The sequence below is a fragment of the Peromyscus californicus genome, unplaced genomic scaffold, assembly GCF_007827085.1.
Source record: "Peromyscus californicus insignis strain IS unplaced genomic scaffold, ASM782708v3 Scaffold_5__1_contigs__length_169319896, whole genome shotgun sequence".
NCBI classification, from domain to species: domain Eukaryota; kingdom Metazoa; phylum Chordata; class Mammalia; order Rodentia; family Cricetidae; genus Peromyscus; species Peromyscus californicus.
In genome coordinates this window covers 123,982,822-123,996,001 of record NW_026294573.1, presented here as the reverse complement: position 1 = coordinate 123,996,001, position 13,180 = coordinate 123,982,822, and the positions used below count along the sequence as shown (strand labels likewise).

Genomic DNA, 13,180 nt, shown 5'->3' with positions numbered 1-13,180 from the left:
TTGCATGCTTTTTATCATTAAATCTGTAATTTTTAAAACCAATGAACTATTCATGATTATTAGTAGATACACCTGTGTTATGATTGTATTTCCATCTGTCATATTTTTATGGAAAGTTCATTATTTATTTTACATGTGACATAGTGTTTATCTGAATGGGAAAATAATTTTAGGATATGGCTTGCATAATTTAGGGTGTGAATGCCAAATCATACATGAAAGCTAATTAGATGTAAACTTTGGTTATGAAATCCTTTAAAAAATGACGCTTTCCAAAAATGAATACCTCCAATATTTGAGACATTCAGTCTGAATTGGTTAATGAGAACTGTTTTTAAGAGATTCTCTTTTGAAAGTCTAGAGAGATGCCTCAGTGGTTAAGAGCACTTGCTGCAGCTCTTACAGAGGACCCAGGTCTGCTTCCCAGCTCACAAGTTCCTAGGTGGCTCATAATCTGCTATAACTCCTGGCCCAGGGGGTAAGACACTCTCTCTAGCCCACACATAACCACACATAACCACACACACACACACACAAGCATAGATTAGAGTGAGCGGTGGATTGATTCCCTTCAGGGCTATTTTAAGTTGCCTCAGCAGGTAAGGATGCTTGCTGCAAATCCTGGTGACCTGAGTAATCCTCAGACCCAAATGGTGGAAGGAGAGAGCCAACTCTGAAAGCTGTTCTTTCATCCCCTTTTCATACCTTAAAGAGTTTTAGATCAATCTTCAAGTGAAATATTATTTTCACTGTAATAATAATATTCTGAGTATTAATATTGTTAAACAAATAATATTGTTCTGTAACCCTCCCACACTTGCTTTGTGCATGCCTGCACATACACAGTAGATGTGGGGAAAAAAGCCTTTTAAAAGATTCAACATTCTCTAGAGTAGGAATTAAAGTGTTTTTGGGGAATACGGGTAGGCCCCACCCCATTAAGATAATGTGATTTGGAAAAGGAAATTAGAAGATTTCTTTCAGGCCCCACATATTGTGCATTTTTTCATTAATGTGTTTGTCTTCTGCCTTTGTAGACTGTCTTGTTGACTACTTTTTCTTTGGTTTTTCAAGACAGTGTTTCTCAGGCTGTCTTGGAACTTGCTCTATACACGAGGCTGGCCTCGAACTCAGAGACCCATCTGCCTATGCCTCCTGAGTGCTGGGATTAAAGGCATGTGCCACTAACTGCCCGGCTTAAAAAACCTATTTAATGTATTGAAATTTCTAAACTGAACTAATTATAATGAATGTGTTAGAATGCCCAAAAAGGGCTGAATTTGGTGTTAGATGCCCTAGGTAGGGAGTTACAGGTGGTTGTAGGTGCTGAAAACTGAACTTGGATCCTCCCCAATTTCTCCAGTTTCCCTTTAAGTTCAGTTTTAAATAGAATTTGGCAGGATAGAGTTTCTCAGAGTTGCCAAGTGATAGACTTTGAGTAAATACAAAAACCCATTCAGCTGAGTAGATGTAGTTCAAAGGATAAAACTTTTATAGACATTAACTTTTACAGACATTATAAACATTCATTTTTGATGAAAAAATGTAGAAAACACACTATGAATGTAAATAGGTGTTGAGTTTTCTAAAATACGTATAAGCTAGTTTACAGCTTGTTCATAAGTTAAACCAGAGTTACTCTAGGATATTTCTGCAACAGTAGCTACATATTGCATTATAGTCAACATGCTTTTGTTTCTGACACAGCTCAGGCTTAATTTGCAGAAAACTTTTTGTTGATGTGCTGGAGTCTAGAAAGCTCTTTGCTTCCTACTAGTATTTAAGGCACATCACCCTTTTGCCTTTGTTGAAATGAAACTGGGAAGGCAGTGGAGCTGTGTAGTATACATTGAATGTAAGTACAATCCATTTACTAAAAGTCTTTAGAATTTTAACCATGTTTGCACCATTGACTTTCCTTGGATCTGTCAATCCAACAAAAACATAAGACATGTTAACTTTTGTATAGAACTTTCTGCCTTCATTTGGAGAAATGGTCATATATCTCCAAACGCAGGAACTCTGAATATGGTACAGCAGCTGAAAAGTCTGCAGCTGCTCTTCCTCGGCTAATATTTTAGCTCAGGAGATGTAAATGAGAGCTCAGTAAATCTCACTGATTCAAAGAATGACACTGCCTGTTGAAAATGTAGAATGATGCCCTAAATTTTAGAATTTTCCTATGCTTTTATGAGGAAAGGCTCTTTTTAAAAAACTGCCTTGTTTGCTTTCTGTTGCTATGATAAAACACTGATCTTTTAAAAAGCAATTTGAGAAAAGCATTTAGAGATTTTAATCCATTATTGAGGGAAGTTAGGGCAAGATCTATAAATTAAAGCTGCTTACTGTCTTGCTTATTCGGCTTTCTGATACAACCCACGACCACTTGCAGGAGGGCTGGACCCTCCCATATAAATCAATCAATATTCCCACTTACAAACCCACCATTCACTCTAATGAAGGCAGTTCAAGTGAGGCTCCACATTCCCTGGTGACTAAAGTGTCAAGCTGACAAAGCATGTGCAGTCAGAATTAAAATGTTACATACTGATCTTCGTCTAAACTGAGTGTTAAGTTTCTTGCTACATATGATGTATCCTGTACAGAATATTAGATCAGTTTCAGAAAATGTACTTTAAATTTGGAATTTCATTCTCTGTGATAATTGAGTGCCTTGGAAGAGAAAGAGTTCTGCTCTCGGACGAAGTGCGTCCATACTTGTGATTTCGAGTATTAGAGTAGGGTCTTTCAAGAATTCACACGTCTCTGGGGAGATACCTGGTAAATAGGAAATCCAAACACAGTGATACGTAGGGGAGGTAAGTAGTAATAGAAGATCTTCATGGCCTTTTTATACTATAAGGAAGATTTTATTGTTTCATTGACGTAATTTGGTAGATGAGCTCGAATTATTTAACAGTGACCACAATTCACATTAACTGTGCTGTAAATTCAAAAGCCGGCAGCAGATGGCGAGTGTGGGCACCGGAACCATTCTGTTGGGGATTTGTTGTGAGGAGGGACCGGAAAAGGAGTGGGATTCTTGTCGCGATGTGGAGAGGTGGAAGGCTGAGCTCTCGTGGGGTTCGTTTTTTAGAAACGCTTGGGTTTGGGTGTCCCAGCGGAGTAGCCCAGCCTCGTGTAACTTCATGGTCGGGTGAGTGTCGGTGTGGAGGTTTTTCCCGAGCCTTTCGTTGTTGCTGGCGGCTCTACGCAGGCGCGGCAGGCAGCGGAGGGCAGTCGCGGGCTCCGTGCTGGTTCAACTTAGAGTGCTTTGCGGCCACCGTCCTCACCCTGGTCGTCCTCCAGGACTAGGTGTTGACCTCCCCAGTGGCTACGATCCTCTAGTTCGCAGAAGCCGAGACAAAGCTGAGAACTGAGGATCTGGGCGTCGCAGAGCGTTTCCCGTGGGCCGCCGCCATGTAGCTTATGACCCTTGTCCTATTTGAACCCTGAGTTTCTTCGACTTGCTGGAGCTTGGAGGTGTTTCTTCCTCTCCTTACCAGATCAAGAAAAACACACCGCTGATCACATAGCGCTGTGTCACTATTTTGTTGCTCACCCCTGCCAAAGAATTTAAGGCATTTATGCTCTTTTGGTTTGGTTTTGGTTTTCTGTCTTAACAGCCCAGGCTGGCCTGGAACTCGGTCCATAGACTAGGCAGGCCTGAACTCACAGAGATCTGCCTCCCGAGTACTGGGATTAAAAGTGTGTGCCTCACCCTGTCTCGAAAAACAAAACAAAACAAAAAAAAAAAAAAAAAGTGTGTGCCTCTACTTCCCGGCAGCCTCGTTTATGCTCTTGATTAATAACAATTCATCCGTTGGAAATAAGATTTAAAAAAAAGTAACTAATTGCATTTGGTGCTGTAGATTTTGAACTTTCGAGTAGTAAGCAGAAAATTAGGTTCATCCTTTACATGAAAATGACTATATATGGTAGTGGTGCTGGGCCCCAAAGGTTAGGGTCTCAAGTGGGCGCCCCAAGAACCCAGACTCCAGTCCAGTTGATGCAACAGCATAAGGATTTATTATATAGAAGGGCTCCTCTGCTCCCAAGAGCAAAAGTCGCAACTTACTGCAGCCCCATGAGGGCTTTTAAAGGAAAACCCCACAAAATCCACAAGATTACAATTCCCATACAATGTCACTTTGATTGATTTATGTCTAGAAGCTAATTTCATAAAATCATTGTCTGGTTACAGAGTGATCACAGAGGGGGATACAGTTATGTCAGTGTGCACATTTTTCTTGAAACCTCAAGGGGGGTATCAGGGTGGGAGTGGAGTTCGCATACAGGTCACGGTGGTCCTACCTGGAACATTTGCAATTTTCCCAGTCACAGTTGAGCACATTTTTTAATAGAAATCTCTTTACATTGTTATATTGTTTCAGGGGTGATTGAGTAGTGGCTCAGTTAGATTGCCTTTGGAACTAGATTTTTAGTTTCTCCTTTCCTGGTACTTGAAGTTTTTTCCTGAGGCTTGGGGGTGTAAGCCTGAAGGGCTAGGGTCTTTCAGTGGTATGGTTGATAATTTTAATATGACAATAAAGGCAACAAAGCCTTCTTAAATCCATTTGTACTCACCTGAAAAAATTATTAGGATAATTTTAAGAGGGCAAGCATTAATCAATATTAGTCATAAACTTGGGAATACATATCCAACGTTAGCAAATTTTAGGGATAGGTGATTGTGTGTCATTTTATCATCTTTTATATGCTTTTATTTTCTAGTTGTTTTTTTTTAAGATTTTTTTTTTTTCAAGATAGGGTTTTTCTGTGTAGCTTTGTGCTTTTCCTGGAACTCTCTTTGGAGACCAGGCTGGCCTTGAACTCACAGAGATCCGCCTGGCTCTGCCTCCCGAGTGCTGGGATTAAAGGCGTGCGCCACCACCGCCCGGCTTTTTTAAGATTTTTATTTTATGTGTATGGGTGCTTTGCTTGTATGTGTGTTTGTGCACTATGTGGGTATCTGGAGCTCTCAGAGGCCAGAAGAAGGCATTGAAGCCCCTGAGACTGGTGTTACTGATGGTATGAGCTGTCCTATTGCTGACAGGAAAGGAAGCCAGGTGCTCTAGAAAAACAATCTGAGCCATCTCTCCAGTCATACACACACACACACACACACACACACACACACACACACACACACACTGTATGCCTTTATAATCAGAAATTTAAAAAAGAACCAATAAAACCTTGTACAAATTTTGTAGGACGAACATGTGATCTGTTCTTGGGACTAGGTAAAGTCTTGAATGAGGTAGAGAACAGATGTGGTTGGAGGGCAGGAAGGAAGCACAGCAGTGGGATCAATTGTGGTGGTATTGTGTTCCCCAAAATATTGTGCATGCTAATAAACTTATCTGGGGTCAGAAACAGAACAGGCACAAAATTAAACATAGAGGTTAGGCAGTGGTAGCACATGCCTTTAATCCTAGCATTCCAGAGGCAGAAATCCCTCTGGATCTCTGTGAGTTCAAGACCACATTGGAAACAGCCAGACATGATGACTCACACCTTTAATCCCAGAAAGTAAGCCTTTAATCCCAGGGAGTGATGGCAGAAAGCAAAAAGATATATAAGGCGTGAAGACCAGAAACTAGAAACATTTGGCTGGTTAAGCTTTTTAGGCTTTGAGCAGCACAGTTCAGCTGAGATCCATTTGGATGAGGACTCAGAAGCTTCCAGTCTGAGGAAACAGGATCAGCTGAGGAACTGGCGAGGTGAGGTAGCTGTGGCTTGTTCTGCTTCTCTGATCTTACAGCATTCACCCCAATAACTGGCATCAGGTTTGATTTTATTAACAAGACTCTTTAAGATTCATGCTACAATCAATGTTTTAGGACATGACAAGTTCATGAAAAGCCATGTATACTCCCAGAAAGTGACCACCTTGAAACAGTTGGAACTCACTATGTAAGTCAAGATGGCCTCGGACTCAAGAGATTTGCCTGCCTCTGCCTCCCAGGTGCTTGAATTAAAGGTGTACATTGCCACACCCAGCTTTTTAATGCGTTTGCGCTGTGTGTGAAAGTGTCTATGAAGGCCAGAAGAGGGCAGCAGAGTCTCCACAACAGGAGTTAGAGGTGTTCGTGAGCTCCCCAGCGTGGATGCTAGAAGCTGACTGGTGCCCACATGGTTGTTCACAACTATCTGTAACTCCAGTCCCAGGAAATTCAATGCCCTCTTCTGACCTCCATGGGCACTGAAAACATGCAGTGCACACAATAAACATGTAGGCAAACACATAAAATTAAAACAACTCTTAACCAGTCTGAGGTCCGCCTGGGCCCTACCATTCCAGGACAGCTGGAATACACTGTGAGATCCCCATCTCAGAACAGCAGCAGCACAAACAAATAGCAACAACAATAGTGAAACTGTGGAGTGTAAGATAAGTATGTAGACCACAAAAAGACAAAAGTAGTATGCAAATGATCGTCATATTTAAGATAAGATACTTTGCCTCCCCTGTGATGAATTAAAACTACATTAGTAAACCATTTTCACCAATTATCAAGGATAAAAATATTTCATGAACATTGTGTGGGTGGTCAGTGTGAGTCACCAGGCACTAGACACTCACTCACATATATTGTCTATAATTTTGTCTACAGGGCTATAAATTGATTCAATGTCTGTGAGTGGCAATTGCAAACTTGTAAATGTGCACACATTTGGACTTTTTTTTTTTTATTTCACCTAAAGGAACATATAGAAAATTATCTATTCAATTCAATCCCATGGTTTGGTATTAGAAAAAAGAAAAAACCCAAATACTCATTAATAGGGAGCTGCTTGAATAAATTATAATATTGCCATGCAATGGATCACTGTCCACTTCTTAATTAAAGCAAAAAGAACCTCTTTATACAGTATTATGAAGCAGTTTCCGAGAAAAACTGGTAGATTTTTTTTAAAGCAAGCTGCGAGAATGCGTGCATGTTATGTCAAACGACAGGAATTGCTACATTCAAGTCATTGCATATGTATAAAAGGTTTCTGAAAGCTTGCAAACAAATCTAGTGACACTGGCTGCCCTGCCCACAAGGAGAGAAACTGGATGGTGACAGTAGACTTGGAGAGATAGCCTGTAGTGGGCTTTATGATTAAAAAGGAAAACTAAGTAATTTAAGACCCACAAATTGCAACAAACAAACAAACAGACAAAAAACTCAAAATGATATCTAGGCTGCTTCCATTCCCTGGCTATCATGAGTAGTTCAGTTATAAATGTGGATGTGAAAGTATTCTGTGCACTGACTTAAGAGTCCTTTGGGTATACACCGAGGAGTGGTGTGGCTGGGTCTAAAGCTGGTTGTTTCTCTTTTTTGAGGAACCTGCACACTGATCTCCACAGCTGCTGCACAAGTTTCCCTGAAAGCTGAGGTTGTAGAATATTTTTTCAAGCTTAGTTGGCCATTTGCCTTTTTGTGACTATCCCCCCCCATGTATCTATTTTGTGTGTTTGGGCACACATATGGAGGTTACATATGGATAACTTACGGGAGCTGGTTCTCTCCGCCATGTGAGTCCTGGGGGAAAACAAGTTTAGTGGGAAGTGCCCTTACCCATTGCTCTGTTTTGTTTTTGTTCTTTTCTGTTCATTACCTTGTTTGTGATTGAATGATTTCAGGAGAGGGGTGATTAATTTGTGTTGTTCTTTATATATCTTGGAAATATATTAATTATATTTACATATATAATTAATTAATCCCTTGTCTATACATACATTTTTTTTTTTTGTAGAATCCTTCTTCCCATTCTGTAGCTGTCTCTTCATACTAGTGTTTATTTCCTTTGTTGTCAGACACTCTTAATTTCTCATAACCCCATTTGTCAGTTTTTGAGATTTTCTGTGATATTGGATTCCTGTTCAGAAAATCTTTCCCTATGCATTGCACTATTTCCCCCATGTTTTCTTTTTAGCACTTTCAGAGTTCTATGTCTTAAATTGAGGACTTTGCTCTGTTTTTAATTGACTTGTGCAGGGAGAGAAAAATACGGACCACGTGTCCCTCTGCATGTGAGAGTCCAGTCTTCCCAGCATTTGGTGAAGAGGTTGGCTTTTTTCCAACGTATGTTTTTGTCAGTGTAGTCGACAATTAGGCGGCTATACCAATGTAGTTTATTTCTGGATCCTCTGTTCAATTCCATTGGTCTATGCGTCTGGTATTTTTTTTTTTATATGTGTGCCGGTACTATGCTATTTTTGTTCTTATGGCTCTGTAATATAATTTGAGATTAGATATTGTAATACCTCCAGCATTGTTCTTTCTGCTAAAGGTTGCATTCTTTATTTGAGGACTTGTACTTTTACATAAATTTTAGGATTGCTTTCTCTGGTTCTGTGAAGAATCTCATTGAATTTTTTTTTTTTTTTTTGAGACAGGGTTTCTCTGTGTAGTTTTAGTGTCTGTCTTGGATCTCGCTCTGTAGACCAGGCTGGCCTTGAACTCACAGGCCTGGCTCTGCCTCCCAAGTGCTGGGATTAAAGGCATGTGCCACCACCGCCCAGCTTTTCTCATTGGAATTTTGATGGAGATTGCATTGAACCTGTTGATTGCTTTCAGTAATACAGCCATTTCCACCATAGTAATTTGGTCTAGCCATGAACATAGGAGATCTTTCCACCGAGTGCCTTTTTCAATTTCATCAGTGTTCGAAAGTTTTCACTGACACACAGATGCTTATTTATAACTTATTATTTATAACTTTTTATTTGTAAACTGTATGGCCGTGGCAGGTTTCTAGGTATCTAGTTCTTATATCTTAAATTAACCCATTTCTATAAATCTATATCCTGCCACGTGACTCATGGCTTACCAGTGTCTTACATGTTGGTACTCATGGTGGTGGCTGGTAGCGTCTCCTGACTCAGCCTTCCTGTTCCCAGAATTCTCTTCTCTGCTTGTCCCGCCTATACTTCCTGCCTGGCTACTGGCCAATCAGCATTTTATTTATACAGAGCAATATCCACAGCAATCTTCTCACTATTTTGGTTAGATTATTCCTAGGTTTGTTTTAAGTGTTAGTGAATGTGACCCCCTTTCCCACCCCGATTTCTCAGCAAGTTTATTATTGATATATAGAAAAATCACTGACTTTTAAGAGCTTAGGCGATAGCTTAGTGAATAGGTGCAGTGCTTACTGTGAAAACATAAGGCCCTAAGTTGGGGTCCTCAGCACCCATGAAAAAAGATAGATATGGTGGCATGTGCGTGTCATATGAGCACTGGGAAGGAGAGGTGACACAGTTGTGGGGCTCACTGGTCAGCCAGTCTAGCCGGTTGATGAACTACAGGTTCAGTGAGAAACCCTGTCTGAAGAAATGGGGTAGAGAGCAATTGAAGAAGACACCAGCAGTGGCCTCTAGTTTCCATACATGCATGCATGGACATGCACACCCACTCACATGAATATGCTATACATACATGCAAGTGAAAAAATATAAATAAAAGCTACAACTTTCTCTATGTTGATTTCCTATCCTATTCTTTTGCTCAAAGCATTTACCTAAGAGCTTTCTGGTGTGATCTTTAGGGTCTTTTAAGTACAGATCATGTAGCCCGCAAATAGTGATAATTTGACTTCTTCCTGTCCTGTTTGTATCTCTTTGTTCTTTTATGTCTTACTGCTCTAAGACCTTAAACACTCCAGTCAGTAAGAGTATAGAGAATGGCCTCATTCCAGATTTTAGGGGCAGTCTGTTTTTCTGGATTTAGTATAATGTTGCTATAGGTTTGTTGTATACAGCCTGTGTTCTGTTAAAATGTTTGGTCCTGAGTTCAACTTCCAGTAACCACATGGTGTCTTCTTGATGAATAGGTTCTACCTCCTGAGTTATGGGAATGCTCCCTAAACAGCTAGTGGGTTAAGAAGATGTTTGCCAGTCCCTGAAAGTAGGATGTATGGGTCAATGTCTTAAGCAGGCTGTGGCTTCAGTGGTATAGGCTTTGTTTGGGGCAATATGACATACATATGAGGCTCAGCTGTCTTCTAGAAAGAGCTTGTGGGAGTAAGGGAGGAATTACATTTTTTTTTTTAAAGCAAGCAAGCAAACCCCCAAACATGTGTTTCTAGTCTCTGTATAAGTCACTAATCTGGGGGGAAAAAAGAGAAATGGAGGTGTGTTGTTTCTCACAGTTGGCAAGATTCAAGTGAAAGAGAGTGCAGGTTGGATGTGTGTTAAGAAACTCTTCCTAGGATTCAAAAAGTTGGAACCCCTGGGAAGAGCCACATAGTAAGAGAGATCAAGGTAAAGGTGATAGACAATAGCCCTCAGGTCCAGTCTTTAATAAAAGGAGAAAATCCATGACTGATCATGTAGATAGGAACCTTAGGAATGACTCAATCCAGGAGACGATGCAAAGGAGTATTCTGTCTCTCAACTGCATGGCTTGGAAAAGACTTTGTTTTTAAGACAGGGTCACACTATGTAGATCAGGCTGGCCTTGAACTCACAGAGACCTTTAGGCGGAGTTTTCGTCCTGGGAGCTGCTTCCAGATTACCACACAGAGATTTATATTAATTTGAAATGTTCGGCCAATAGCTCATGCTTATTACTAACTAGCTCTTACATTTTAAATTAACCCGTATTCCTTATTTACACTCTGCTACATGATAGTACCTTTATTAGCATGGCACATTCATCTCCTGTTCCCTCTGCATCTGGCTGGTGACTCCTGACTCTGCCCTTCCTCATCCCATCATTCTCAGTTTGACTTTCCTGCCTAACTTTATCCTGTTCAGGTACTGGGCAGTCAGCTTCTTTATTAAAGCAACCACACCGACATATATTCACACAGTGTACAGAAGGATTCTTCCACAGCAGAGACCTACCTGCCTCTGCCTCCCAAATACTGGGATTAAAGGCGTGTGCCAACACACCCACTTCTGGAAAAGACTTTTGAACAAGCAATGAAAGCCTGTCACAGTCTTTGTCTTACAGCTTCATGAGCATGAATGGGATTAGTCTGAGTTCTGTAGAGGCAGAGAAACTAAATAATAGAACCATCTATCCTTTCTTTTTTTTTTTTTTCCCTCGAGACAAGGTTTCCTTGTGTAGCTTTGTGACTTTCCTGGAACTCACTGTGTAGCCCAGGCGGGCCTCAAACTCACAGAGATCTGCCTGCCTCTGCCTCCCGAGTGCTGGGATTAAAGGCGTGCGCTACCACCCCTTGCCCATCTATCCTTTCTTTAGACAAAGGCTGAATAACCTGAGGCAATACAAGAAGAGCCAGTTCCTGGTGGACATGCTTATTACAAGCCATTAGGAATACTTGGTTATTCCGCTATGATCCGCAGAAAGATCAGGAAATAGAATACAGTATGGGAAGGACATGCATTACCGGGGAAGTGAGAACAAAAGTAGAATTGATGTCCAGTTCTTCAGGCCAGACAGAACTATGTCCACAGGGAAGTTAAGGAAGTCGATTCAGTAGTGGCTTTAGTGGCTTTGCCGAATCCTATGGTAGGCTAGGCTCTGGCAGCCTTGAGTGGTCTAGCCTGGCATCTTACTAAAGCCCTCAGGAGGAGATAAAAGAACAAGAAAGCAAACAGTGGGGCTGGTCCCGTTGGCTGAAACTGAGTACTGCAGCCCTGTGCCAGCTGGAGTTCCTCGGGGGAAACTGATGAAAAGCTAAACGCTGTGCTGGTGAGTGTTTGGAAAGCTTTAAAGCTTGACTGGCAGTTCACTAAAGGCTTACAAAAGCAGATGGAAGACAGGCATGTTCCCACTGTATCCCTTGCTAAGGAGGAAGGCGATGTCCTGGAGTTGTCTGAATTAGGGTTATATTTAGGGAGCAGGGGCCTTCTGTGGAGTTACAGCTTTATTGGTCTGTTATTCCTGTACACACACACACACACACACACACACACACACACACACACACACACACATACACACAAATGGACTTTGGTGGAATGCCTCTCATTCCCTTTCTGGGCTGAGTAGACATTTGTTTGTGTCTCCACAAGAAAGCTCTCACTTATCAGAAGGTAAAGTCAAAATACTACCAAGTCTAGAGAAGGAGGGAAAAAACAAAGGATAAGAAAAATGACTCCACCTAATTGGAGGGGGAAAAGCATAAATAAAATTAGATGAAGTGAAGAGAAATGACAGATACACACAGAATAAAAAAAAGAAGATGGCTGAAGAGATGGCTCAGTGACTAAGAGCACTTGTTCTTTCAGAGGATCTGGGTTTGTGTCCCAGCACCTACATGGTGGCTTACAACCATCTGTAACTCCAGTTCCAGGGGGACAGATGCCCTCTTCTGACCTCTGTGGGCACCAGACAAATGTGGTGCACAAAAATGCAAATAGGCAAAACACTCATACATGTAAAATAAATGAATAGGTAGATAGATAGATTGTAGTTGGAATTTTCTTTGGGCTGCCAACTAGCTCCCAAATAAACACATGGAGACTTATAATTATGAATGCCTGGCCTTAGCTTAGGCCTGTCTCACTGACTTTTTAAACTTAATTTGCCTCAGGGCTTTTTACCTTTCTTTCATTCTGTATATCCTGCTTTGCTGCTTCCCCCAGGTCTGGCTGGCTGGCCCCTGGCATCTCTCTGATGTCTCTTTTTCTTGCACCCATCACCCACCCCAGCCTAAGTTCCTCCTCCTACTTACTCTGCCTGCCTGGAAGTCCCATCTGTACCTTCTCTCTCACTGTCAGCTGTTCAGCTTTCTATTAGACCAATCAGGTGCCTTAGACAGGCAAGGTAAAACAGCAAGGCATCTTTACATAATTAAACAAATGCAACACATCTTTGCATAGTTAAGCAAATATTCCATAACAGTAAATAGATTAAATAAATAAATAGAACAAGAAGATGATGGAGGCTTAGTAAGTTGGGTCTTGATACCAGGCCTAACAACCTGAGTTAGGTCCCTGGAACCCACATGATGGAAAGAGAGCCAACTCCCAGAAGTGGGGACATACACACATCACACACACACACACACACACACACACACACACACACACACACACACACACAGATTGAGATTGAGAGAGATTTCTTCTGGTTCCTTAAAATTTGGAGGCTCCTAGTCCAGTGCATAGAGAGGGAGGGCCAGGTGAGCTTGGGGGCTCTTGTTTGTGTTTTTATTCTTTGTGTACCAGAAGCCTCTGCTTGCCACAGTTAGCTTTGCATTCTGTGGC

At 41.3% G+C, this 13,180-nt stretch overlaps 1 protein-coding gene across 1 annotated transcript in view; it reads left to right on the top strand.

The window, feature by feature from the left end:
• Window positions 1-542: 542 nt before the first annotated feature.
• The window catches only part of Coq3 (coenzyme Q3, methyltransferase), a 35,888-nt gene continuing 23,250 nt past the window's right edge, over window positions 543-13,180 (top strand). The window contains exon 1 of the mRNA XM_052718108.1: window positions 543-3,157. Within this exon, the coding sequence (XP_052574068.1) occupies window positions 2,899-3,157 (259 nt within the window). The 5' untranslated portion in view covers window positions 543-2,898. The remainder of the gene's footprint in view (window positions 3,158-13,180) is intronic.